We start from the raw sequence: 25363 nt of genomic DNA, 5'->3' as shown, positions 1-25363 counted from the left end.
CAAACGGTCTGGATGACAGCGGCGTTGTCCACAAACCACATGCCTTGCAAGTCTGATTTGATCCTTCTGAACAGGTAGAAATCACTTGGGGCCAAATCGGGACTGTATGGCGGATGTGTCAGAATGTTCCATTTCAATTTCTGGAGGGTTTCCGTTGTTGTTTTGGCCATATGGTGGCATGCATTGTCTTGAAGGAAGGCTACCCACTTTCCACCTGTCTTCTGCTTGGATCGGAACTTTTCCTTCATGTCTATTGCCAGGAGGTCTGAATAATAAGCTGCATTGACTGTTCTGGCATCTATCAGAAGATCTACATGGATAACCCCCTGCCAGTTCCAGAAGAACGTTGCCATCACTTTTCCTGCCAAACGGCTCCTCCGCACTCTCTTGGGTTTGGGAGAACTGGTATGCCACCACTCGCGTGATGACTGCTGGGACTCTGGAACGAAGTAGTGCACCCACATTTCATCGGTGGTCACTATAAACTTCAAAAATTCATCACCTTCATCTACAAACTGCTGTAGGAGATGACTGGCAGCTTGCATGCGCACCATTTTGTTCACGTCCATCAAAGTGTGTGGTATCCACCGTGCATTCACCCTGCGATAGTGCAGGTGGTATTTCACGATGTCTTCTACATTACCAACACTGATCGACAGCATTGCTCCAAGTTCCTTGACAGTGATGTGCCTATTCTCACGAATAAGCGCGTCTGCACGATCAGTGTTTGGCTTGGTGATGTTCGCAGCCGACAGTCATGCGGTTCATTCTCCACGCCCTCTCTGCCCTCTCTGAAGCACTTACACGACTCAAACACACGGATCCATGAGAGAGACACTCTTCTCCATGCTGTTGTTGGAGTCTGTGGTGAATTTCAATGGACAGGACACTTTCTCCAACGAGGAATTTGATCACAGTGTATTGTTCCATGCTCCCCGGTACCTTCTGTTTGCTCATCACCCTAGCAACTCCCAGACATGACTGAACAGGTTCTAACCCAAACAGGAGGGAGGGTGGAGGTTGTGGCTTCACTCTCTCAAGGTCGCACAGCAGCTGCACAATGCGGCTTGTCTACCCACAAATCAGTCCCAGTCATATTTGAACCACTTTGTATTACTGGAAAATCAGAATTAAGAATTAAGTACACTTCATGCTATTGTTGAAAGCATAATTCTTTAAAGTTTAGAAACCTTTGTTAGCTTTTCACTAATGTACCAGTGGACATAGCCCTGCAAATCATCAGAAATAAGCTGCATAATGATAACACATTCGTGGAACAGCCTACATTGCAGGTCAAGGCTCTCATGGAGCTACTGGAAGTTTGTTTGAGAACCACATAATTTAAGGTGAACGATAAGTTCTTACAATAAAAAGATGACATTCTGTGGAAATCTGTCCCCCATTCTTAGCAACATCTTCAAGGAGAATTTTGAGAAACTGGCTCTTGTCTTGGCACAATACAAATCATTGCTTTATCTGTGGTGTGTAGATGAAACGTTTGTGGTCTGGACTTAGGGTCCAGGGAGAGTATAGAATTCTTCAGCTACCCCAGTAGTCTTAAGATCTTCCATCCAGTTCACTTGGAAATAGAAGCAGACAGTGCACTGCCTCTTCTGGATGCTCTGGTTATTAGAAATGGGACGGCAGTGGCCACTGAAGTTTATAGCAAACGCACCCACACTGGCTGATATCTCAACCTCAAATCTAATCATCGATCGCGTCACATGTGTTTTCTGTCTATAAGGCAACACACTCTATTTTAAATGACAACAAAATTACATTCAGCTCACTAAAACATAAATTAAAATGTTCTTAAAGTGTCATTAAAATACAATATATTCTGTCTGGCTACATGTCACAAGTCAAGAGAGCTATAATTCAAAGTCTTTACATCAGAGCTTCAGACATATCATCTTCAGCTCAGTGGTTGTCTCCAAGTCTTCATTGACTCGGTTGTTAATTCCAAGGGTTGTAGTCATCAAAGTAAAGAGGAAAAGCCTCTTGGTTATGTGTGAATCCCATATGGGAAGGGTAGTTCATAAAAGTTCAAACATATGGGGAATTGTTATAACATTAGGACTATATTCAAAGACACTAAAGAGACACTTAGAGTTCACTCATGAGAACAAGGCTGGAAAGAGATCCACAACAGACGGCACAGAGTAGCTACAGTATTCCCTGTGAGTGGCAGAAGCTACAGTGGCGAAACAGGCAGACCTCTAGCTGTGTGGCTCTGTGAACATGGGCACAGTCTCCAACAGGGTCTTCTAGAAAAATCAAAATTAGCCCAACATGCCTATGAAGAGGGTCATAGAGTAGGCTGGATGGTTGGGATGATTCTAGGATTTGGGGAATTGAAAGAAACAGCAGGTATAGGAAATACAAGGAATCAACCCATATGAAATGTTTAACCAGTTTGATTAGTAAACCCAGTTTAGATATTTCTTCCATTTGGATCTCCTTTGTCAGCAATGAAGTTAGCAGTTTGCAGGGAAGGTCTGCATGATTATACAGATTTCTCACGGTTATATGTATGATGATAGTCCTGGGGTTCCCCCCCACAATTAATTATGTTTGTTGGTGCATCTTGTTACATGTAATTTTCACTTTTCATTTCTGTCTTAATTTTAGGTTTGTACATTATCAATTTTTTTTTTAGATATTTTCCAGTTATCTCCCATTGACACATGCTGATCTCGGATATTTATATAGCTGACATTTATAAATACTGACATGGGTTGTCCAGTGATTGAGGTTAGCAGTTTCTAATGGACCCAATAGAGTAGATGTCTCCTCCCTCACCTAAGGATGGAAAAGAGATTCAGTTTCTGAAACATTGTATTCTTTACAATACTGGATGATGGACAAAGTCCAAAAACCCAACAAAATAATGGGGAACAGCAATAATCACCAAAGATTCGTGTATGTAAAACTATTGCTTTACTATGTATCAGGTATGGTCTTGAGATATAATCTTTTACTATAAAGGAAGAATGTAAATTATGAGTATATGAATATGAAAAGATTTTAGGAAAATATTTAAGCCTAATGATGAAGGAAGTAAGAATGGAGGACATTACACAGCAGAGAACTTGGTGATTTATACAAGGCATCTGATTGTGGCATAGTAACAAAATCAGGATGGTTGTGGATGACTGGGCATATGTAATTCAGATTTGGGTTGCAAATGCACAGAATTTATGAAACTGTTTTAGTTTAATAACTTGCAAGGCCAGGAAAGAGGTGGAGGAATGTTAAGAAATAGAAAACCGAAATTAACGGCTGTGGGGATTCGTTGCGCTGACCACGCGACACCTTCTATGCACTAAAGTTGGCACTAACTTCGCCGACATGCGGCGGTCGCTCGGTCGGTATTCTTTGCTTGCAGACTAAAATCACAGAGGATGGAACTAGATAAGGCTCATTTCCTGTGGAGACATTTGGTATAACTGGTGTCGAATGTTTGATGTTCTGCTGCAGTTGTTTCTTTGTAGCATCATTGGAGAGAAGAGGGAAGTTATGCTGTATATATAAAATAACTGGATTCCGCTTATGTTTTGGAGAGAGATGTCCTAGTGTTTTCTCCTTCTGGCACTTCCATAACAATAATTAATAGATATCATAGAATGAATTGCAAGAGGAATAATATGTCTGAATTACTGATCTTTGAATACAGTTGCAGCAGCATGCATCTTCTCATATGTGAAATAGAAGGAAAAACAAGTTAAAAAATATGCACATAGCATAGCCATTTGCATACCTCTTCTCTCTTAAATTTTCAATTCATAGATGATAACTTTTTAGTCTTACATAGCATGGGGCAGATGAGAAAGGATTTCCAACGTAAAAGTTTATCAAATCAATCTGACAGTTTTCAAATTATGAGATGGCAAAACACAGAAATCTTTTTTCTTTAATCATTGAAGGTAAATTTGAAGTTCGCCCTGTACTTGATTAATTGAACACCACACCATTAAAATGTATGGGGAAGTGGAGGTAGAATCCCACCATTCTTGAGCTTGGCACTAGGTGGAGGTGAGTGGTCACCTCCATGCCACTTTACCTCCAGGGGAGGAGTCCCAATACCTGTTGGACAGGAGGCTGTGTGGGCCCCAGAACTGGTCTGGATGCTGTGGAGTAAAGAGAAATCTCTCACCTCTGCCAGGACTTGAAACTTGACTGTCCGGCCCATAGTTCATTGTTGTATCGACTGAGTTATCTGGGCTCCAAATACAATGGCATAAAATGTGTATTATGTTTGTCTTTATAACTTTTGTTTGAAACAGTTCTCATTCTGATGAATATTCATTGAGTTTCACTTGAAATGCATTGAAAAATATGTGAAGGCTTTTAGTAAAATTTCCCAGTGACATGGTGAAGCTAATAAGCACATGTTTTCAACTTTCATTCTGAATGCACCATGATATAAAAGTAAAAAGGATAAATATGTCCCTGTGCTTAAGTAAGCACCATGCCAGGAACACATGGAGGAGTGGAGGTAGAGCTGCATCCAGTCTTAGGCTGAACAGTAGATTGAGGCAAATAGTCATCTCCATGTCCCCTCCAATTTACACACAGGAAGGAGCTGTGGGTAACCACTGGATAGCAGACTTGATGGGCCTCAGGGCCAGCATGGACACAATTGTGAAGGACAAAGACCTTGCCTCTGCTGTAATTGAATCTTGATTCCCGGGTTGTCCATCCTGTAAGTTAGTCACCTTAATGTATGAGTTACCCCAGCTCTCTTTTATGTTCTTTTATAATTGAAACTTCAAAACAGAATTGATTTTCCAGCAATGTAGTCTGAGCCCTGTTTCTTTGTAATGTTGAAAGAATGCCCTGTAAGCACTTTTTACAGTATTTTCTGAAAGGTAATGTTGTCTCTGTGCTTGATTAGTTAAGCACTACTCCATGAAGACATATAGGGGAGTGGAGGTATAGTTCTGCCTTTCATGACCTCGGCACTGGTTGAAGTTGAGTGGTCACCTTCATGCCTCTTCTGCTTTATCCCCCCCCCCCAGAGAAAGAGGCCCCAGGACCCATCGAGTAAGAGGCCAGGTGGGCCTCAGGGTCAATCTGGATGCTGTGGCTAAGAGAAGAATTTTTCACTGCTGGGAATTGAACCTGGACGATCCACCCATAGCCTATTGCTATACCAACTGAGCTGTTCTTACTCCCACAGTATGTTCTGTGAATACAACATGTAATTGTAATTGTTTTATCTCATGTGAGACATGTTCAAATGAAACTTGTTTGGATAGTGTTCTGGGTGAAGGAGAAGAGGCCATTAAAAGCAATCCTCATGACCTTAAGGCAGGCATTTGACTGATGCATCATCTGATGGATCCCATTCACAAAGAACTGGAACCACTGCAGCCATGACATCTTTGCCTAATGTAAATCTCTGGCCCTTTAGGGGATCCTTGAAGGTGCAGAACACATGGGAAAGGCACAGTGACAAGTCCGGACTGAGTGTGGGATGGTCAAACACTGACCAGCATGTCCTGGACACTTCAAGCCACATGGGATGGGTATTGTCCTGTGGTATGATGATGACGCTCATAAGCATACTAAGATGACACTACAAAGTTCTTGGAGGATGGTGTTGATGGTGATGGAGTCGTTGATTATGCTTGCATCAGTGTTTCTGTTAGGAGGGTATTGTGCACCTGAAATGTCACATTGTTCCTGTTCTGTTGTGCAGCTTGTGGTTGACTGCAGCAACTTGATCGCCAGAAGCTACCCATATTTGCTAACATTGTCATTAATGGGTTTTAATTGAATAACCCTCATATAAATTATCTGAGGCTTATCTGTATTCTGTTTCTCATTTTAGGGTTCTCTCCTAAGAAGCCATTACTGCAGCAGAATATGGGGAAAACAACGCGTGTTGTTGTATGTGGACTAAAAGGTGTGGGGAAGACAGCAATATTGGAGCAACTTATATATGGAAATGTTACCAAGACTACGGTATGGATTAATTCTGTTTATTCATATTTCGTAGCATTTTCTGCTTCTAGCATTGCTTGTGTTTCATACAGATAGATGGACAGAATGTCTTCAATCTTTTTTATCTGCCCACAGCCTTTCCTTTTCAGTTTCTTGCCAGCTCTTTAGTCTTCTCCTGATGTCTTTCACTATTTGGCTCAGCTGTTGTGATCTGGATCTTCACATTTGCTGCTTTTCTATGAATTTTAATTGTAATGCCCTTCCTAGTATCACTATTCTAACCATCCTTTTTCATGATCAAACTTTGTAAGTATTCGTTTTCTAACTTTATTAACAAATTTTGAATTCAGACTTCTGTAAAAAAAAAATTGTTTCTAATTCCATCTCATTTTGTTTTTCTTCTCTGAAATTTGATGTCCATTGCTTGTATTTCACCCTGTTTTTTGTTGAAAGAATCTGTCTCAGTTTTGTCTGTCTATGACATAGTATCAGTACATAAACCACTGGACAAAATTTCTTAAAATTAAGTATGAAAGACTTTCACTAAACATTGTTGGGGAATCCTGTTTGCAGCCATCGTAATTCCATAATAAAGCCATAAAAGTATTCTCCAGTATGCCATAAACCATTCACAGGTTTTTTTTTTAAATTTAGTATGAAAGACTTCAACCAATGTTTGCAGGGAAGTTCTGGTTTTCACTTATATGGAACCATAATGAAGCATAGTTTACATAAGGCATTAATGGGCTATTCCCTGTATCCCATAAATCATTTAAGACATTCTGTTGAAATTTTGCATGAGAGACTTTCATCAAAAATTGTCAAGCAGGTCTGATTTTTCAGCCATATAGACACACAAAGAAGACCAGTTCACGTGAGATCATAAACTGGGTTTTCTATGTATCTCATAAATCGTTTTGCAGATTTTGTGGAAATTCAAAGTGAGAGACTTTCACAAAAGGTTGCTGCACAGTTAATTTTCATCCATGTTGCTTCACAGTAGAACCCTTTACACAAGGCCACAAATGGAATTCTTGGTGTATCACATGAACCCTTCCAAAGATTTAGTCAAAATCTAATATTGGGCACTTCCAGTATTTTCAATTTCATTATTCCTTTTTTTAGTTAATTATTTAGTGATGCTGTCAGTATCAAGACTGCGGTGTTAGATGGGAGGATGATTAATGAATGTGTAGCATTTGGTGGAGTAGAGGAAACCAATGTACTCAGAGAAAACCTGCCCAATTTCCTCGTTTATCTGCCACAAATCTCACATAATCTGACCTGGGGTTGAACCCTGGCGACCATAGTGGGGAGCTGGGGACTATCAGTGTTCCTGTTTTTTAAGTAAGTTTAATGAGCTTCGAAGAATATCATTGGTAATCTCGTGTGCCACATTATGGAGTACAGCCTTTCCAGTCTTGTACATGTTGTGTTTATGGATTCATTTTTTTTAATGCAATTCTTGAAATATTTTAGAAAATTTCTGTTACACTTGTTGAAATTGTGTTGTATGTTAACCATTTGAAGTTTGAAAATAATGAAATAATGAAAACTTCAGTTCCTACTTCACAGAAAACACTGTATCTCCACTACAAAAACCAGTTGATTGATGCTGTTTAGGAAAATAAGCACTATTTATTGTGGGAATCATAAGAAACACTTAAAAATAGTATGTGGGCAGAATTCAGACATTTATAATGTTAAAGCAGGTAGTATATATAGTTACCATGTGATTTAAAGGGTTAATGTGCAAGAGCTATTGTACAGGAAGAACCAGAGAGGCTAAAGCTGTGAGAGTTTGCTATTGAAGAAGGAAATATTACCAAAGGAAGACCTGTGAAATTGTTTCTCTTGCCTGAATATTAATTGCATTGTTACAGGAGTTACACTCAACAATAGAAGATATTTATGTTGCAAGCGTTGAAACGGATAGAGGGACAAGAGAAAAGATGCGTTTTTATGACACGGCAGGCCTGGACGGTGGAAGAGAGCAGAATCAGTTGGCCCGTCAGTATCTTGGGTTGACTGATGGGTATGTGCTGGTATACGATCCTGATCGATCTGAATCACTAGACGCACTTGTGATGGTGAAGAAAGATATTGACCGTAACAGGGACAAGAAGGAGGTACTTGCAAATCATATTCTAAAGAACAACAGTTGCAATCTACTCAGAATTACTGGGTTTTTGGACTTAGTCCATCGTTTGGTATTCTACACACAAGAAAACACAATGTTTCGGAAACTGAATCTGTTTCCGTCATCAGGTGAAGGGGGGAGACACCTACTCAGTTGGATCCCTTAGAAAGAGCTAACCTCAGTCACCTAGGTCCAGTGAGTGAGGTTAGCTCTTTCTAAGGGACCCACCTGAGTATGTGTTTTCCCTCCTCACCTGAGGATGGAAACATATCCGGTTTCTGAAATGTGTTTTCTAATTTATAGAATGCCAGAAACTGGAGAAAGTCCAAGAACCCAGTAATTCTGAGCATTATACATCATTGTCACAACCCTTTAGAATCTAGTTACAATCTAGTTTGACTAAGAAGTATACAACTAGTCTTGTTCTTTTCTGCCCTCAGAGCTTTTGTAAGTCTTCGTGACTGAACACAATTTCAGTGGTCATGTCACACACTGAAGGAGCTGAAATTATATTTTTGAGACTTGTTCAAATCCTTTATCACACTTGGATGTATTCAAGTCTCTTTGAGGCTTTTTAAATAAAAGAATCTCTGTGACAAGTTGTGAGCATGTCAGTGAGAAATCTGGTGTTACGACTGGTATCTTTAAAGCCCCAGACAGGCATTTCGTCCTATGCTGCTGTTAGTTGTGCTACTGTGACGCAGTTGCCAGAGCCACATCTCTGAGAGCAGGATGCATTTCTTGTGGATGAAGTTGGCATTCGGACGGGATAGGTGATGCAAGAGAAATCCTACATTGTGTGTCTCACCACTGGTCTCAATGAAATCGGAAAGCAATAAACCATTCTGTTAGTAATGGCAAGCAACCACCTGAAGATGCCTTTGTCTAAGATACTTCAGATAGTGAACATGTTGAACATAATACTGTCACAACAGAGTTTTGACCAGGTGAATACTAGAAACTGTTTAAAGGAAGATTGTAAGGTTGTGTAGCATGGAGATTGCACATTTGGTGGTGTGTATGTGTGTGTATATATGTTTGTTTGTTGGTTATTTAATGGTGTTTTCAGTATTGAGACTGTATGTTGTTGGATGATAGGATGATTAATGGATGTGGAGAATTCAATGAAATGAGAATTGGCAGGTGGAGCTGAATCTCTGAAAATCTGCTCTTGTGCACCCTTAAATCCCATGAGAACTGACCTGGGATTGAACCTGGATCATCACAGAAGGGAGCTTCTTTTCGCCCAACCACACTGCACTCTGCTGCTTTGTGAGAGGCTCATATTGAAAACACCACGTCTCGTCACCAGTCACAATCGATTTTGTAAATTTTGTATCACTTTGGGCTGACCGTAAGATGTCTTTGCAGTGTTCCACTCTTGCATTTTTTTTTCATCGCCTGACAGCGTGTGTGGTACAAACCGCGCACAGACCTTCTGCTTACCCAAATCCTCAGTCAAAATTTGATTCACAGTACCTTTTGGTATTCCCAAAAGCTCCTCGATGAGTCTTGCAGAAACACATCTCTCTGACGCAAGGATTTTGGTCACTTTTTTCACATTTTATCCAATGCAACTTGTTCTTGGCTTTGATGCACGTGGAGCATCTTCAGTGTCCTCCCTGCCCTCATGAAATACAGCATACCGTCAAAAAATGTTCGAGCGACTCAAACAATCAGTACCGTACACTCTTTTCATCATTTCATATGCTTCTCCGGCTTTTTTGCCTAACTTCAAACAAAATTTGATGTTGGCTTTCTGTTCATTCACCATTTTCCGACAAGCATCAGAACAGTACTGTTACATTCAGGGTCAGAACACATGATGCAGCGATGCTTGTGCTTTGAAATTATAGACAGTCAAAGCTGAAACTTCAAGAATCTTAACACCACAACTTGCCAACAGATGGCATTGCAGGACAAAATTTAAAAAAATGAATCCTAATGGATCGTGCACACACCGTGTACTTGTGAACATGTGATATGACAAGTTGGACATTCAATATGGTGCAACAGTTTTAGCAAATTAGAGTTGTCTGGTCATGGTCATGTATGGCAGAAACGTGTTGTAAGAAGGAAAGGAGACAGTAATAAGTTGCTTTGTAGGTGTACATATATTGTATGAAATAAATGAAAGTCCATTTAGCAGATCTGAAGTTATTACATGTGCACAGGCAGACAGATGTAAGCAAGGCAACGGCCACATTTTTGCAACTTCTGTTGCATACTGAAGGACTAAAGTGGACATAAAATTTCCCTTTTGCTTAATTAAACACTCCCTGTGAAGACATGGGGGAGGAGTCCATTCTTAACAACAACATTAGGTGAGAGTGAGTGGTCAGCTTCACCTCCAAGGTGCTTTTTTCCCCAGGGGAATGAGGCTCTGTATCTACTGGATACAGAAGTCTGGGTGGCCCCAGAGCTTGTTCAGATGTTGTGGAGAAACAAAAAATCACTGCTCTGACAGGAATGGAATTCAATTTACATAGTCATAGATCTTATTAACTGATATTTATGCTGGTTTAACATGTACCTTGCTAGCAGATGCTAGATGTTGCGGATATGGATTTACGAGTAATGTCTCTGAATGTTTTTATAGTGGAGGATGAATATATTCTATTCACAGTTGGATACAATTATGAAATATCATACAGGTCACCGTGATTGTACTTGGGAATCGAATGAAGCCTACAGATTCGGGAAGCATAGAAAACACAACAAGTAAAGCCATGCACTGGGCTACTAGAGAAAAGATTCGACACTATGAAGTGAATGCAATGGATCGAACAACTCTGTATGAACCATTTGTTCACTTGGCCTCCAAACTGAACCCACCTCCAAATAAAAGCACCTTTGCACAGCTCAGCATGGTGAGGAAATCTGTTGGCAGACCTGACACCAGTTAAAGGTAATGCTACAGAAACTGAATATTCAACATAATTTGTTCAGTAACAAGTTTTCTTCTTATTTGTATTTAAGCCGAGTTACTGTTTTGTCTTCAGTAGATGTCTCAGTCTTTTCCTTTGTCATCCCAGTCCCCCTCTTCTCCCGTGAGGTTTCTATTTTGTTAATACATCTGTGATTCTGTTGAGCTTGATATGTTGTATGTATGTGTTCCATCTCTCTCTCGTTGCTCTTTCACCATTTTGTTCATATTTTCAACTGTAAGTTGGGTTCTGATGTTCCTCTGTTGTCAGACAGAATCCAACCACTGCCCTGGATACTTCGCTTTTTCTTATTCTTTATTAAAAATCTTTTGTGGCCTCTTGGATTTTGCATCCAAATGGGCATATTGGGAGGGTGAATATTGTATAAAACTTGTGTTAACCCTTAATCCCCAGACTTTTAACATAGTGGTAGCTTGAGCTGGCCAGAGTTTATTTAAATGCCCGTTGCTGGTGCGTGTTAAATGCCCATTCCTGTTAGGGCACTCGCACTGTATTTGAAAATGCTGTATCTAATACAATTATTATGATACATGAATGGAATTAACTTTGTTTTTATTAGCAAAGAACACAGTGTTCGCATATTACAACGTAAGATTTGAAAATATGTAGAGAAGTTATAAACTACTTTTAATTTTTTCTTGTAATTATGATGCATTCTCTGACATTAAGGGAGGAACATTGTGGGTGTCTGAGAACGGTGTTGAACAGAATATTTGGACCGAAGAGGGATGAAGTGAAGGAGGGTGGAGAAAACTGCACAGTGAGGAGCTTCATAACTTGAACTCTTCTCCAAGTATAATTAGAATGATAAAGTCAAGGAGGATGAGTTGGGCAGGGCATGTAGAACGAATGGGGAAGAAGAGGAATACTTATAGGATATTGGTGGGAATGCCAGAAGGAAAGAGACCACAGGGAAGACCAAGGCATAGGTGGGTGGACAATATTAAAATGGATCTTATAGAGTAGGCATGTCCAATGCGTCGATCGTGATCGACCGGTCAATCGCAGGACGATTTTTGGTCGATCTCATAAGTGTATAAGGAAATTATACGTGAAAATGATTTAAATTCACTTGCAATATAATATGATTATATTCAGATTTTGAAAGGAAAATACATATTAGTCATTCCTATTTTTTCTGTTCTTATGTAGCTTACGTGAATATTTCTTTACACTTGTGTTAAGTGAACTGTGGGGAAGTGCCTACTCTATCCTTATCGCATGAACTCTTTATTTCATCACTCCTTGTCAGCCGCGTGTGTTCTGATGCAAGAGTGATTGACAGAACGCGTGATCATACTGCTTTCCCTCCCTCCAGTCAACTGTGAATCTATACTAATGAATACTTGATGAATTATACAGGCAATATAACTCTTCTGCCCAAGGGTGTGGTAGCCTGGCTGGCCCACTGCTTTTGTAGGTCTTTCCTGTCTCAAGCAATGATCTGAAGTGACATCAGGTCTTGACATTGAAATCATCTTGGTTTGGCATCCCATGACTCATATGAACAAACAGTGGGTTCTGTTCTATTCACATGTGGGGGATGACTAATTTGTTTTGTCTATTCCTAGGCTGGCTAGACACTGCAAATTCATCCATGGCTTCCAAAGAATATTTAAAATGTGTATTACTGTGTTCTATAACTACTGATTACACATGAATATCTTACAATTATAATATTGTGCTTACCTCTGCCTCTATATATGCAACAAGGGAACCTGAAGATGGAGGCAGCATGTTCTTCTGAATCAGTATGAAGCTAGTAGACTACACAGTGTCATGACCCAGAAGACCACAATATGAATTTTCGTATTTGTGAAGACCTCATATCTTAGGGTTCATGAAATTTGATTTGAACATGACAGCTAGATGTGACCCCAACATTGTATATATAATTAATACAGATGGTGGTCCTGAAATTTGTCATAACAGGTGCCTACAAAATATGTAACTTCTGTTAAAGTAATTATTTTGTAGAACATAAAGCAACATGGTAACTTATGATTTATGCATAACTTTCCATTTACTGTCTAGATATGTGAAGTTTCATAGGGTGATAGATGATAAATGTAGCTACAAATTTAGCATGAATCTTTCCATATAATGTGGCTTGCCGCCAGGAAGGCTGGACTGTAGAACGTCCATTGCCAGTCAACGGCTAACAATTCCTAGGCAACGAAACATAAACAGACCTTTACCTAGGGAAGTGCTTAATTAACAGAGACCGAATTGTTGACTTCTTGTGGCAACGACTAGACCCTGCTAATGAAAAGTCTAGCTAACACGTGAAACTGAACCCTTCAACAAGGTGTCTTCTATCCTGTCCAAGTGTAAAAGTAAGTAAAAGTAAAGCTATCCCTGTAACAGTCCGTGAAGGCCCGTAGAGTTGTGAGGCGTTGAGGCTCCCACATTATCTAGACAGTTGGCTCAAAGATGGCCGTAAGATTGTCGGCCTTACATGCCGGCCACGCTTTACTCCCCAGGAAGATTATTTAATTAATTCCTGGTACTCACTAGGATGTAAAAGCGTAGAAGACAATAGACAAGAACAGTTCAGATTCAATGAGCAGTAAGGGAAGAACCAAGAATAGTTTATATTCAACGAGTGATGAGGGAAAAAACAAGAACAAAGACACTCCACCGAGAATAGCAGTGCAAGAGTATAGCCATTGAAGAGGGAATGTGAAAGTCATTACTGAGAGTAATTATATTTGTGAATGTAAACAAATAATTGTCCAATAAACATTTGTCTAATCTGAAACCTGTCGTTTCTTGTCGCGTTACCTAGGAAACACATGACAGAATGTTAAGAACTTTAAATATTATGACAGTCCAGAACTTTTAGGTTATATCTAACAAATATAATATAATGGGTATATGCTATATGAGTAAAAATTATTCAAAGAAATGCACTTTAGTGAATTTCTTCATGGCCTTCCCAGTGTGATGCTAGCCTCTGCACAGACCTTATACATATGGTGGGTCTTTTGTGACTGGTCTGATCCTGCTGCTGGAATCCTGAATGCAAAATGGGCTCTGCCTGCAAGGCTTCCCACAGAACTCTCCTGTGACTGCTTCCTTATTTCTACTGTAACATCACTTATGGCTGCTCCTGCCATCTTTTCCTAAAACTTACGCAGTCTGAACTTCTGTTTAATCCTCATTGGATGCAGAATGTATGTATCTACTATAGCACCGTCAAAGAGACGAAAGAGAAGTTTTGTCCACCGCTTTACGGACAACCTTTGAAATGAATAATATGAAGGAAACTCATCCTACCTGTCGACACTGTTTTTGTATTTGTTGTGTAAGACATTAGTGACAGTGGTTTGGTTTTCTCATGCACTCCCTTTGATGCATGTGCATCAACCATCATGTGCTGTTCACATTTATGTACTCATCATGAACATCTCAACATTGGATAGTCAGGAGATGGTCTGTCTGCATGGAGAGTTTTCAGCTTCTTTGCAAATGTCTATTTTGGCAATTCTCTTTGGTTAGACATTACAGTCCCAACCACTTCTGGCTTCAGAGACCAGAGATGGTCAGAAAGTGCAGGACTTGAGAACCACATGCCCACATATTCTGTGTAGAACTTATTTTTATTAGCTTACAGATTTGGACTGTAACATCGAATAACTGTTGTGTTCTTTCCCAGTGGGATGGGCACCATTGTAGACATCCAAATTATGGGACATGGCCAAAAGTTAATGCTATTGATCACTTAATAATTTACTATGTAAGACAGTTTAACAAGTTGATCAAAATTTCTGTGGAATGCAAATTTGGCATCTGAATGCTTTTAAAGTTTTTGGAACTGGTCTGCTTTGAAGCAGTGAACTTAGACCCTCAGTTTCCTTCAGAAGTTGCCTCCCTCCAACATGCTTTATTAGCCTAGTTCAGAAACTAAGAGGTCTCCAAATTTTGCATTTCCTGCTCAGATGGATTTTCTAAAATACAAACAGCACATTTGACAGCTCTTTGATGTATAATAAGCTTAACTTGATATGGGACAACCTGTGTTTTGTCTATTGCTTGCCTTAGCTGTTAAATATATTACCAGAGCCCTGCCATCATATCAGAACAGGAAAAGTTGCTGGTGGCTGCATCCTGTTTACACAACAAGAATGAGCCTATGTCCCATTCTGAATGTAAGAATGTGTCTGTCTCCTTGATCCAAACTTATGACACATAACTTACAATTTAGTAGTCTTAATCAGATATTCATTACAATGTGCCTGATTATAATGAATGGTTAAAACAGAGAGATGCTTTACAGTGAATCCTTTTCAGATTTTGTTTAGTGTGCACCATTAAGAAGACCAACTAAATCAGGAGAATATGGAACTTATTTTTGCATCAGCATGTGATTATGGTGATGGTGTTAATTCATTGAGCAAGAGCACTGAAGTCCCATAAAGAAGAATACAAAAATTATTAGACATTACCTAGGAGAGTGGTCTAGAATGACATGCAAATATGTTGGTGTCTTACCATCAGAGGAAAGCATAACAAAAGTATAATGTGAGGGTAGCTCAGAAGCCACTGAAACGTAGGCAGTGTTCAGACATTTAGGAATGACAGTAAGAAATCAAAATTACATTTGCAGACACTGAAGAGCAGATTAAATGTGGGAAGTGGTTGCTGGCATTCATTTCAGAATCTCTTGTTTTTCTGTCTCCTAATTGCATGAAGATTAAAATGTATGAAATTATAATTCAACACATTGCTTTATATGGGTGTGCAACTTGATCTCTCATGCTAAGGGAAGAACATAAATTTAATATTGTGACAGAATCCATTGCCAGACAACAGCTTGTTAAAACATGGTTTCTGGGACAGCCAGCTGGAGCAGTTGATTCCTGAGCAGTGCTCAGTAAACACTGCCTAAAAGCTGGAATTATCTATTTTGCTAGGCAACTGTTCATGTACGTTTCAGATCAATGCATTCATAAAAAGCAGTAGTGGAACCCTTGGACATGGTGATTTCCATCAGAGCTGTGTGGCAGTTACAGAAGGCAGTGGATTTATGAATTCAAGAGATTCAGATTCAGACAGGAGTCAGAGATTCATTTATAAGATAATTCAGAAGGCAGTTCAATAGTTGAAATGTTAATCAGATAAGATTTGTTACCAAGCAACAACTAAGCAAGTAGACGAAGATTTAATTTTATTCATTCTGGTCCATCACACTAGTCAATTATTATAAAATGATTTGACAACACCGTCCAGTGTAACCCAATATCTGTATATTTATATAATGCCTTTACATGTTTTGGTCAGTTGAGACCATCTTCAGAAGGCAATACCAACATGTTAAGGGACTACTATTACGTGTATCATAGTACATAAGCTTATAGTTTTGTATAAAGATTTTTAATTAAGTTAAAAGATGTTAAGTTAAAAATAAATTATGAATGTTCTGTGAAAACGGGATGTTGGGGTGTTATTTGGCATTCTCTGAAGTCCGGGCAGCGTTGTCCCCACCTCCGTCTTTTATATGATTAGTTAAGGATCTGTGTTGTTAAGTTGTTTCTCTTTTCATTGTGTATTGAGTACCAATGTGTTGACATTGCTCCATCCTTGGGGCTGTTCGCCTCGAATAGCCTAACAGTGTGTCACCTTTCCTTCCTTTCTGGGGGCAATGCTTTCAACGTCTTCTTCCTGCAAGTTGTCCTTTTTCTCTGTCTCTCTCTTTCTCTGCGGTGGCTGCTCTCTAACCGCTACCGCTGCTCCCTCCTTAAGGCCAGCTCATCCTGAGCGGTTCCTTTATAAGGTTCCAGTTAATCCAGATTCTCACCACCATCCAAAGGTTTTCTTGTTTTTTTCTCTCTTTCTCACGGTGGGTGGAGTAGCCGGTGCTCCCACATATCCAGGCTCTTCTTACGCTAACACTGCTGGTAAGTTTTTCTTCTGTTTCGTTGGGGATTGAACCCTCCACAAAGTCCAATTTCTGATTTTTCCACAACGTGCTGGAAATCTTTACTGCTCGCTTCACGATCACCATCCTGATGGTATTCCTGTAGGTCCCGCTGGTTGTCATCTCGCTTCCAAGATGTCGCTGCTCCTAGAAGTCTCAGTTCGTGGTTTCCTTTGTGCCTTCCTGGCGCATCAGTTGTCTCCATCCGGGAGTCCATCCTTTCCGCATTCCTCTTGCAAATCTATTTCTGGTTTGATTCTTTTGCCTTCCCTGGTTGACCAACGGTTCTTCATGACTGCATCCCTTGCACTGTGCCACTTCTGCACATTGGGTCATCTTCCTGTCGGTAGCAGCCAGTTCCTTCCGCGGTCTACAATTTCCCTGAAAACGTTTCTCTTGCTCCATGCCTCTGCTGCAGGACGGGACTTTTCCTGCAGGCGGCAGCCAATTTCCTCCAGGATCCACACTCTCCTTGGGTCGGTTCCTTTGGCTCTCTACGTCACCCTGAAGATAGATGCCGGCCCCTGTGCTGCTTCTTCATTGTTCCCAAAAATTTCACTGCAGCCTCTTCTGCAGAGACCTCCCAATGTTCTGACGCTGATTCATTTCCTCTGGATTTGCCTTCAAATCCGTGGCGTCCGTCTTCTCCAAGATGGCTATCGCGCGATCAGTTGGCTCTTTCTTTTCTGGATTGGCCTCCGTCACTTCCTGGCAGACCATCATCTCTTTTCCTCATTCCCTCAGGGAGTGAATTGTGGCCTCTTCATTAGGAATCTCATGCTACCCCACAGCAGCCTTCTATTCTTAATGGATTTGGCTCCATCGTCTCTGGATTGGCCTTCGTTGCTTCTTGGAAGGCCATCCTCTCTTTTCGACCATCCTTCATGTCTGCTATCCAGGCATCTGTCTTCTCTTGATGTACTGTTTCTGGTTCCACTTTCATCTGGTTGGCGTCTGTCTTGACGTGATTGGCTTCCAGCCTCATCGCAACTTCTCGGTCAGCTTTCCTTTCAGCCTCCATTTTTTTTGGTCAGCTTTCCGCTCGGCCATCATCTTCTCGAAGTTGGCTTTTCATTTTCTTTTTGGTTCAGCTTCTCGCTCAGCCATCTTCTCCTCATAGGCTTTTCTTTCAGCCTCCCTTCTCTCTGTCATTTCATTAAAGGCTTTCATGCCTGCCCTCCTTTTTTCTTGGTCGGCGTATGTCTGCCCAGTGGGCATATAACTTATCTTGCTTGGCTTTCATGTCCTCTTCCTTTTCAGCCCGCAGCCTGGTCCATAGTGGTTCCATCTTTACGTAGTGGGCTTGCACCTCTTTTGGGTAGGTACTTAGGAGAGCCTCTGCTACACTCATCACTTCCCTTATTTGTCACATTGTTTGTTCCATTTTTGTGGTAAGACTGCCCTATTCAATTTACGATCCAATGCAGTATAACTTCTGCAGTTTTCATTTCTCACAAACTTATGACTGCATGCCTAATGATACAAAATTGTCACATATTTTCGGTCATAACCACTGCTGAAGAATCCAGTACGATCAAAACCGCCAATTTATGATACCAAAATATCATATTTAGAGTGGTATGTGCAACAAAAATAGCAGGTTCTAGTTCAGATGATTGGATTTATTAGCACATCAGTAACATTCTCTCTTCAATACAATTAATACATCGGTATCACTGATCTAAACACTTCACAGTTCGCCGTTGCACATGCACTAGGATTCTCAGTTTCCACTAGTCTCCTAGCAATGGATCTCAACACAGAAACTAGCACTTCAAAGCACTATGAAGTGTTCTTGTTATTTCATCATCAATCACTCTGTACTCCTGTCTCCTAATCTGTACTGAGTTAATCTTCACAGTTCACTAAGGACACGCTCCATTCTCGTCTTGTACTCTCAACTGCTGAACCCTCCTGGACTCTCCACTAGTCGTAACCAGAATTAATTCTTACACATGTAACATCACATACTGAGTCTTCTACTTCTTCTGTCCACACTGCTGTTCCCTTGGAACTTCGGAACTCAAAGTCAATTCCCATTCCCGTATTCTCTCATATCCTCTCAGCACGAACCACACACAGAAAAAACAGTTCTATTGTTGCATAGTGCATACCACATAGGAAACAAGTCTCGTGATAGCTATCTCGCCAGTTCATTGGTGCGCTGACTGTTGCCTAGTAATGTGCTATAAACTGTTGTCCTGTTGTTGTGTGCGTGTATCACAGGGTGTTTATCGAGCTGTTGCCCGACAATGTGTTTACATGTCACAATACATTTAAATATAATCAAAAACAAATTTTTATATAACATAAGTAATTTTATTAAAAACTGTACAAGGACACAAAATACTGATTTACAAAGTAAAAAGTGGTACTAATTTCATTTATGTTAAGAAAACCGGATCCAGCATACATCATGTATTGTGATTTAGCATTCATGATAAGGCTGACAGATTATTTCTGTTTTATTTGGATTTCAGAATTATAATACTTCATGTGACTAGTCATCAGTGTTGCCAGTATATCATTGACAGAGTTTAGAATCAGTTTGCCTTGCAGTAATGTTGGATCAGAACTACAGTAACAGGGTCATATTATCAGATAGCAATGACATATTGAATGTCATTATCTGAAAGAACATTTGCATTAGACCAACTGAATTTGTTAACAGAGCTTTACAAATACTGTGTCAATATTGTACTTCTCTTCACAGCACAGTGGTAACTATATGTACCCTGCATAATATTCTGAAACTCTACACTTTTGTCCACAGACTGTATTGTCTTTCAGTAATATTCTCAGGCTAAACAGTGATTACTTTCCCAAACAGCATTACCTGATTTTAATGGTGATGTGATGTTTTATGTGCAGTAGGAACTGAATTTTTCATATTTTTTAGTTTTATCTCTTGGCTTCAAAAAATATGTTTATCATTTGTGCATGATGCATGCTAGTGCTTCAGACTTTAAAAAAGTGAGTTACTTTACTCAAGCAATGACATTTATATTGAAGAGGTTCTCAGTTTGAATCTTGGCTGGGGCTGCAAGTTTTCTTATAGTTTTTGCTGGGTCATTTTCAGGAAATGCTGGGATTGTATCATATGTGAAACCACTACTGCTACCTTCCACATCCTTTCCAATTCGTTATCATTCTGTTGTTTGACACTGTGTAGTCTGAGATACTGACAGTGCTCTTAAATAAAGAAAACAGGAAAATCACTGAAAATGTTTGAAATTTAATGGAAAGGCACTTCAAGGCAGACAAAATTTAAAATGTGAAAGTTTTCAGGTTGTGTCCCAGTATTAACAACCCAAAATATAGACATACATAGGTATAAAAATTGCATGAAATGCTGTCACGTCCACAGCAGCTCTGGTATGTCATGACTGTAACACCCGACAGTCTCACTGCTGTATTCAGGCCATGGCAAGAACACCCACAGATGTTAGGAATAACAGTGCTTGAGGTTCCATCTCTGTTCCTTATGTTTCAGAAACATCTGGCCTATATTAGTGAACTTGTCTTTCATAAAGATTATTGTTAGCAATGTCCGTTTTTTTGAAATATATTGGAGGGGAAGCATAACAGCTAGAAAGAGGTGTGGAGGGGGAGATCCATGAGAGACTATCTGTGGCCTCAGCAAAGATGAAGTCATGTGTCAATCTAAGATACTGTACACTTTTATGGCTATATAAAATTGGTCACTGCTTCACGCTTCTCCAATGTTGGGAACTTTCAAGGTCACCATTTGAGAGCTCTGCTCAATTTCCTAAGGACAATTTCTGTTCCGAAGATCTTATCCCAGAAAGTACTGCTTATTCCAAATGCTGTAATAAAGTAAACAGAACATCAGTGTTACATCTCGATGAAGAGCAAGAGCTTTAAAATGCAGCGGAACTATCTGAAATCAATACTGGTAGGCAGACAAGGTGAAGTGTATCTGGAGCATATAGTTAACATAAGTGGAAGTGACAGTTCAGTAAAATTAACTTTAGCCACAATACTCTTCCTGTGAGAGATATAATTTAAGGAGGCAGGACCAAGTAAGTCATGCTTATAGAGGACTTGAGGTTTCCATGGCAGTGAAGATTCTTGCTATCTTCTGTATTATGACATCATACAATGTCATAACCCAGAAGACTGCATTATGGAGAGACCTGAGACCTTTTGGTTACATGATGGCTCTATTCTGTATTTTTAGTGGTGGCAGCGATACATTGGAAAATGTAGTTAAAATGAGTGCATCCAGAATCCTTTTTGAATGGTATTTATTTTTCATGTACCCCTGTTTGAGGTGGGGGGGGGGGTACTGTGCATATCTCAAGCAGATTAACATTTTTTCTTTATTAGGAATCTCCTTTGTGCACTTGTATTGACACCATGCAACTGACCTTTAGCAGAACACACTGAAAAGCTGACCTCTACTGTAGGACACACTGAATGGCTGACCGCTAGTAGGAAGCACTGAAAGGCTGACCCCTAGTTGCATGCACCTAAAGGCTGACATATTGTATGAAAATCTGGAAAAGTGAGGAATTTCTCAGTGTTCTGATTGATGTTTTGGACATTGCTTGTTTTCCCAGTTATTTAAGGCACATTGTTGCAGAAGGAGATTCTGTTTCCTTCATTGACTGACAGACTAAAGTGAGGAATCCTCTGGTCTTGTGCATTATGACACTGTGTAGTCTGGTATGTGGGTACCAGCATTTGGACAGTTATACTTCTTTCATCTTTGGGTGTGAATTGATCCCTGAAGGCCATAATATTGCCACCTTGTAACACTGCATGTTTCTGTTCAGTATATTTCTTTGGTATGTGCTCTTAATTATGGGAATTCCTTTACTTCCCACCAGTTATGTTTTTTGTGTTATCCAGTATCATTCCTTGTGCAAGGTTTGTTAGAGATACAGCAGCACAGTTCTTTGTAGACCAGAGGGGTTACATGATAACTCAGCTATGCAGAAGACATATTGCCTTACATTTTGGATAGTAGGCAAGGCCCTTGATCATTTTACTGGTGGGGAGGTGGATGGATAGTCACTTGGAAGTTTGGGTGGGATCAGCATCATTCTGAGTCTTGTAATGTTATGTGTGAGGATTGTGGCAGGACCACAGGAAGATAAGTACCTTTTCTCATTGGGTTTGTTACTGTGAAAAATTGACTAATAATATAACTTGTAGAGCATTTTGACCTATGACTGAGAAACTTCTTAGTTTGTTCCAAGATACTGTTGTTAAATCAAATCAAGTTTTGATATTAGGTTAAGCTTTTCTTTCATTTCTATTCATTAGTGGCCTACTCTTACTTAGACTGTGTTTCAGTTCCCTTCCTGTTACCAGAGTGTGAGACAAACATTTATGTAAGGAAACATCCATGTGAGAAATAAAAATATTACATTGCAAAAGAAAATTTGATGTTAACCTATCAAAACAGAAATGTTGTTAACTACTTGTCATAACCTGTCTGCCTGCATGGTGTTATAACTCAAAGGGCCACAGTTTTAATCTCTACTGCCATGAAAACTTGAATGTTATATAAAAAACCGGGCCAGTTGTTTGAAAGGAAAGGTTATCTTAAACTCAAGATTTCAGGGTTTTGAGAGTAATGTTGCTAAGGGGCCCAGTGGGTTAGGAAAAGGAGTGCTTTACTCTGGCATGTTATGAAGGAAGTAGAGGCATTTTCTGAAGCATTGGTTCAAAACTATGGGCAATGGACACTATCTGAGGGCCATTCTTATTTCATACTTTCTGTTCCTGTTGGCTCAGACTGGGCTCCATCTCCTCCCCTCCAACGGATCTGAGTGACCATCTTCCTTTGAACCTCCTGTGTAACATCACAATATCCACACTACACCCATTTTAATGCTGCAGATGAAGGCAACATATTCCATTGAAACATTTATGTCCACCTACAATACTACAAGGTGTCACAATCCAGAAAATCACAATTTGAATACTCACTGCCATGAGAACTTGAAAACTTAATATCTAAAACATTAGTCAGAATGATTAGATACCTTCAAACATAGAACATTCCTGCTTGTAATGTTCATACGAGACCAACTAACCTCAGTACTGGGAAACACTGATGATGATACCCCACCTGCCACCCCCAATATTCCACATGCATACTCACCAGATTCGTGATGCGTGAAGTGGTGCTGATTGTGGTAACGCTTCATGTAATAGAGATATGATCCATCTTTTGGTGACCCATAGTGAAGATAGTAGTGCAACAAATCATACACAGTGTAACCTGTGAAGAATACAACACAACTATACATAGGGCAGTCAAAAAGTTCCCAGAATTCCCCTGCAGACGGAGAATGAACGATAAGATAGCACACACACTGTTGTGGCGGGAAGCTCAGCATGTCTGCTTGCAGGCACAAGTCTGGACAGCTTTCAGTGTGCAGTGTCATTACTGTTCCGTTTGAATTAGATGTGAGTGTTGGTCATTCAGCGCAATGTCGCCGTTCGGACAGAGTGCAAATATCAAGTTCACGTGCGAATTGGGAAAATCTGCTTCAGAGACGCAATTGGCCCTGCAGCAAGTTTACGGTGATACTGCACTAAAGAAATCTGCAGTTTACGACTGATTTTCCTGGCTTGAGAAGGGGCAGGAGATGTTAGAGGATGATGTTNGAAGAATGACCATTGTGGAGTTGGAGCAAGAAGTTGGTACTGTTACTGGCCATTTCTGTGTGCAAGTTTTGCAGAGGTAGCGCGATGCAGTTCAGAGGAAATGGCATGACAAGTGGCAGGAACAGTGGTTTCTGCATCATGATAATGCACCAAGCCACACATCGCTTGTTGTGCAGCAATTTCTCGCCGAGAAAAACATTCCTGTCATCACTCAACCACCGTACTCTCTGGGTCTCGCTCTGAGTGACTTTTGGCTGTTCCCCACTCTGAAACTGGGCCTCAAAGGGACACGTTTCGCAACCATGGAGGACATCAAATCTAGTGTGATGGCTGAGCTCCGGAAGATTCCAAAAGAAGCCTAACACCGCTGTTTCCAAAAATGGCAGGATCAATGGAACAAGTATGTGTGCGCGCAAGGGTCATACTTTGAAAGTGATAATGTAAGCGTTGCCATATATCCTACCATTAGAGTGCTATACCACCATTCAGCGAACTTTTTGACTACCCCTCGTATATTGAGGAAGGCAATAGCTTAGGAAGAGAGAGGTAACCATTACTGTCCCATTAAGCAGTGGTGTGCCATGCATGGAAGCAAGGGAAGCATTACTTCTGTAGTTAAGAAACAAAGAGGAAAGAAGTCATATATAAATAATTCAATTTGAATAATAAGGATGTGAATATTGTCATCTTAACATTTTAGTGTGTGTTCCTGTTCAAGGCCATGTGCCTACTCCTCCTCCCTACCCCTGCTTGGTGGGCTGGACCAAGTTTCCTTTCATTAATCTTCATATGTATTTGTCTCACCCAAAGTTGTCAAGGGAAGCATGTTTTGGTTTGCTGGCTCTAGGCATGTGATGTGGATGTGAAAGATTGTGTTCTTTCAATGGTTATGTGAAAATTAAGTGTTTATATGTGATTTCAGTCTTGTTGGGTGTTACAGATAACATTAAGTTTTATTAAAATGTTGTAAGTTCATATTTAGATGGTGTAAGATTGTATTTGTGATCATATTTTGACGCATTAGACAGAAGCTATCCACTTTTAAGGGAAGCAAGTGTGATAATGTGGTACAAGTGGCAAGGGAGTGATTAGACTACACACACAGGGCTCGGCTAAAATGAATGCTGGCAGACAACATGACTGCGACTGTGCAATCGAAAGCCTTTTAAAATGAGGGTTTAATAGCAGGGACTTTTCTGAAAAGAAAATAATTATAGAAAGAGGACAACCGACATGTGAGTTGCCAGAACTTAAAGCACAAACCAAATTATGTGTGAGGAAATTTAATTTGGAACAGTGTTCTAAAACAGAGTGACTGTCCGGTTGCCGTAATATAAGAAAATTGTTTTGTTGGCCATGCCTATTGTTTCTCAATGAAAAAAATGTATGGAACAAGACTGGGTTTGGTGATGTCAAGAACCTTCATAAAGCATTGAAACGACATGAGAACTCTCAGACTCACATTATTTCAACAATGCAACTTGTTATGTTCTGAAAATCTCGAATTGACTGTCAACTTGACAATCAAAAGCGCCTGATGATACTACAGCATAATGAAAATGTGAAAAAAAAATAGAGAAATAATGAAACGCTTGATTGATATCATCTGCCATTTAGGAAAGAGGCAACTTGCCCTCCCGGGTCATGACGAAAGTGTGGATTCTATCGACCGAGGTAATTACGTGGGGCAATCCAAAAGTTTCCGAAATTTGAATTTTGCACGCGAATGGTTATGAGTACATCGAAATACCACTAGGTGTC

General features: G+C 40.1%; 2 protein-coding genes across 14 annotated transcripts in view; one reads left to right on the top strand and one right to left on the bottom strand.

The window, feature by feature from the left end:
• The window catches only part of LOC111872103 (NF-kappa-B inhibitor-interacting Ras-like protein), a 148359-nt gene that overhangs the window by 18448 nt on the left and 104548 nt on the right, over positions 1-25363 (top strand). For 4 of the 8 annotated variants that reach the window (XR_002844173.2, XM_023865666.2, XM_023865670.2 and 1 more), the window contains exons 2-4: positions 5837-5970; positions 7833-8078; positions 10744-10997. Coding sequence is in view for 7 of the 8 variants with exons in the window: in XM_023865666.2 (XP_023721434.1) it covers positions 5872-5970; positions 7833-8078; positions 10744-10995 (597 nt within the window). In the remaining variant the exon portion in view is untranslated. Of the gene's footprint in view, positions 1-5836; positions 5971-7832; positions 8079-10743; positions 10998-11706; positions 11810-12608; positions 13394-15330; positions 16215-25363 lie in introns of those variants that run through there. The other 4 variants (XM_023865664.1, XM_023865663.2, XM_023865669.2 and 1 more) reach the window with 3 other exon arrangements.
• Positions 19237-25363, bottom strand: part of LOC111872101 (fatty acid 2-hydroxylase) — a 65025-nt gene continuing 58898 nt past the window's right edge. For all 6 annotated transcript variants that reach the window (XM_023865659.2, XM_023865660.2, XM_023865658.2 and 3 more), the window contains exons 6-7: positions 23094-23213; positions 19237-20784 (exon numbers count right to left, since the gene is read on the bottom strand). In XM_023865659.2, coding sequence (XP_023721427.1) covers positions 20699-20784; positions 23094-23213 — 206 coding nt within the window. In that variant the 3' untranslated portion in view covers positions 19237-20698. The remainder of the gene's footprint in view (positions 20785-23093; positions 23214-25363) is intronic.

This window comes from Cryptotermes secundus, unplaced genomic scaffold (genome assembly GCF_002891405.2).
Source record: "Cryptotermes secundus unplaced genomic scaffold, Csec_1.0 scaffold417, whole genome shotgun sequence".
NCBI lineage: Eukaryota > Metazoa > Arthropoda > Insecta > Blattodea > Kalotermitidae > Cryptotermes > Cryptotermes secundus.
This window is presented reverse-complemented; position numbering and strand designations above follow the sequence as displayed.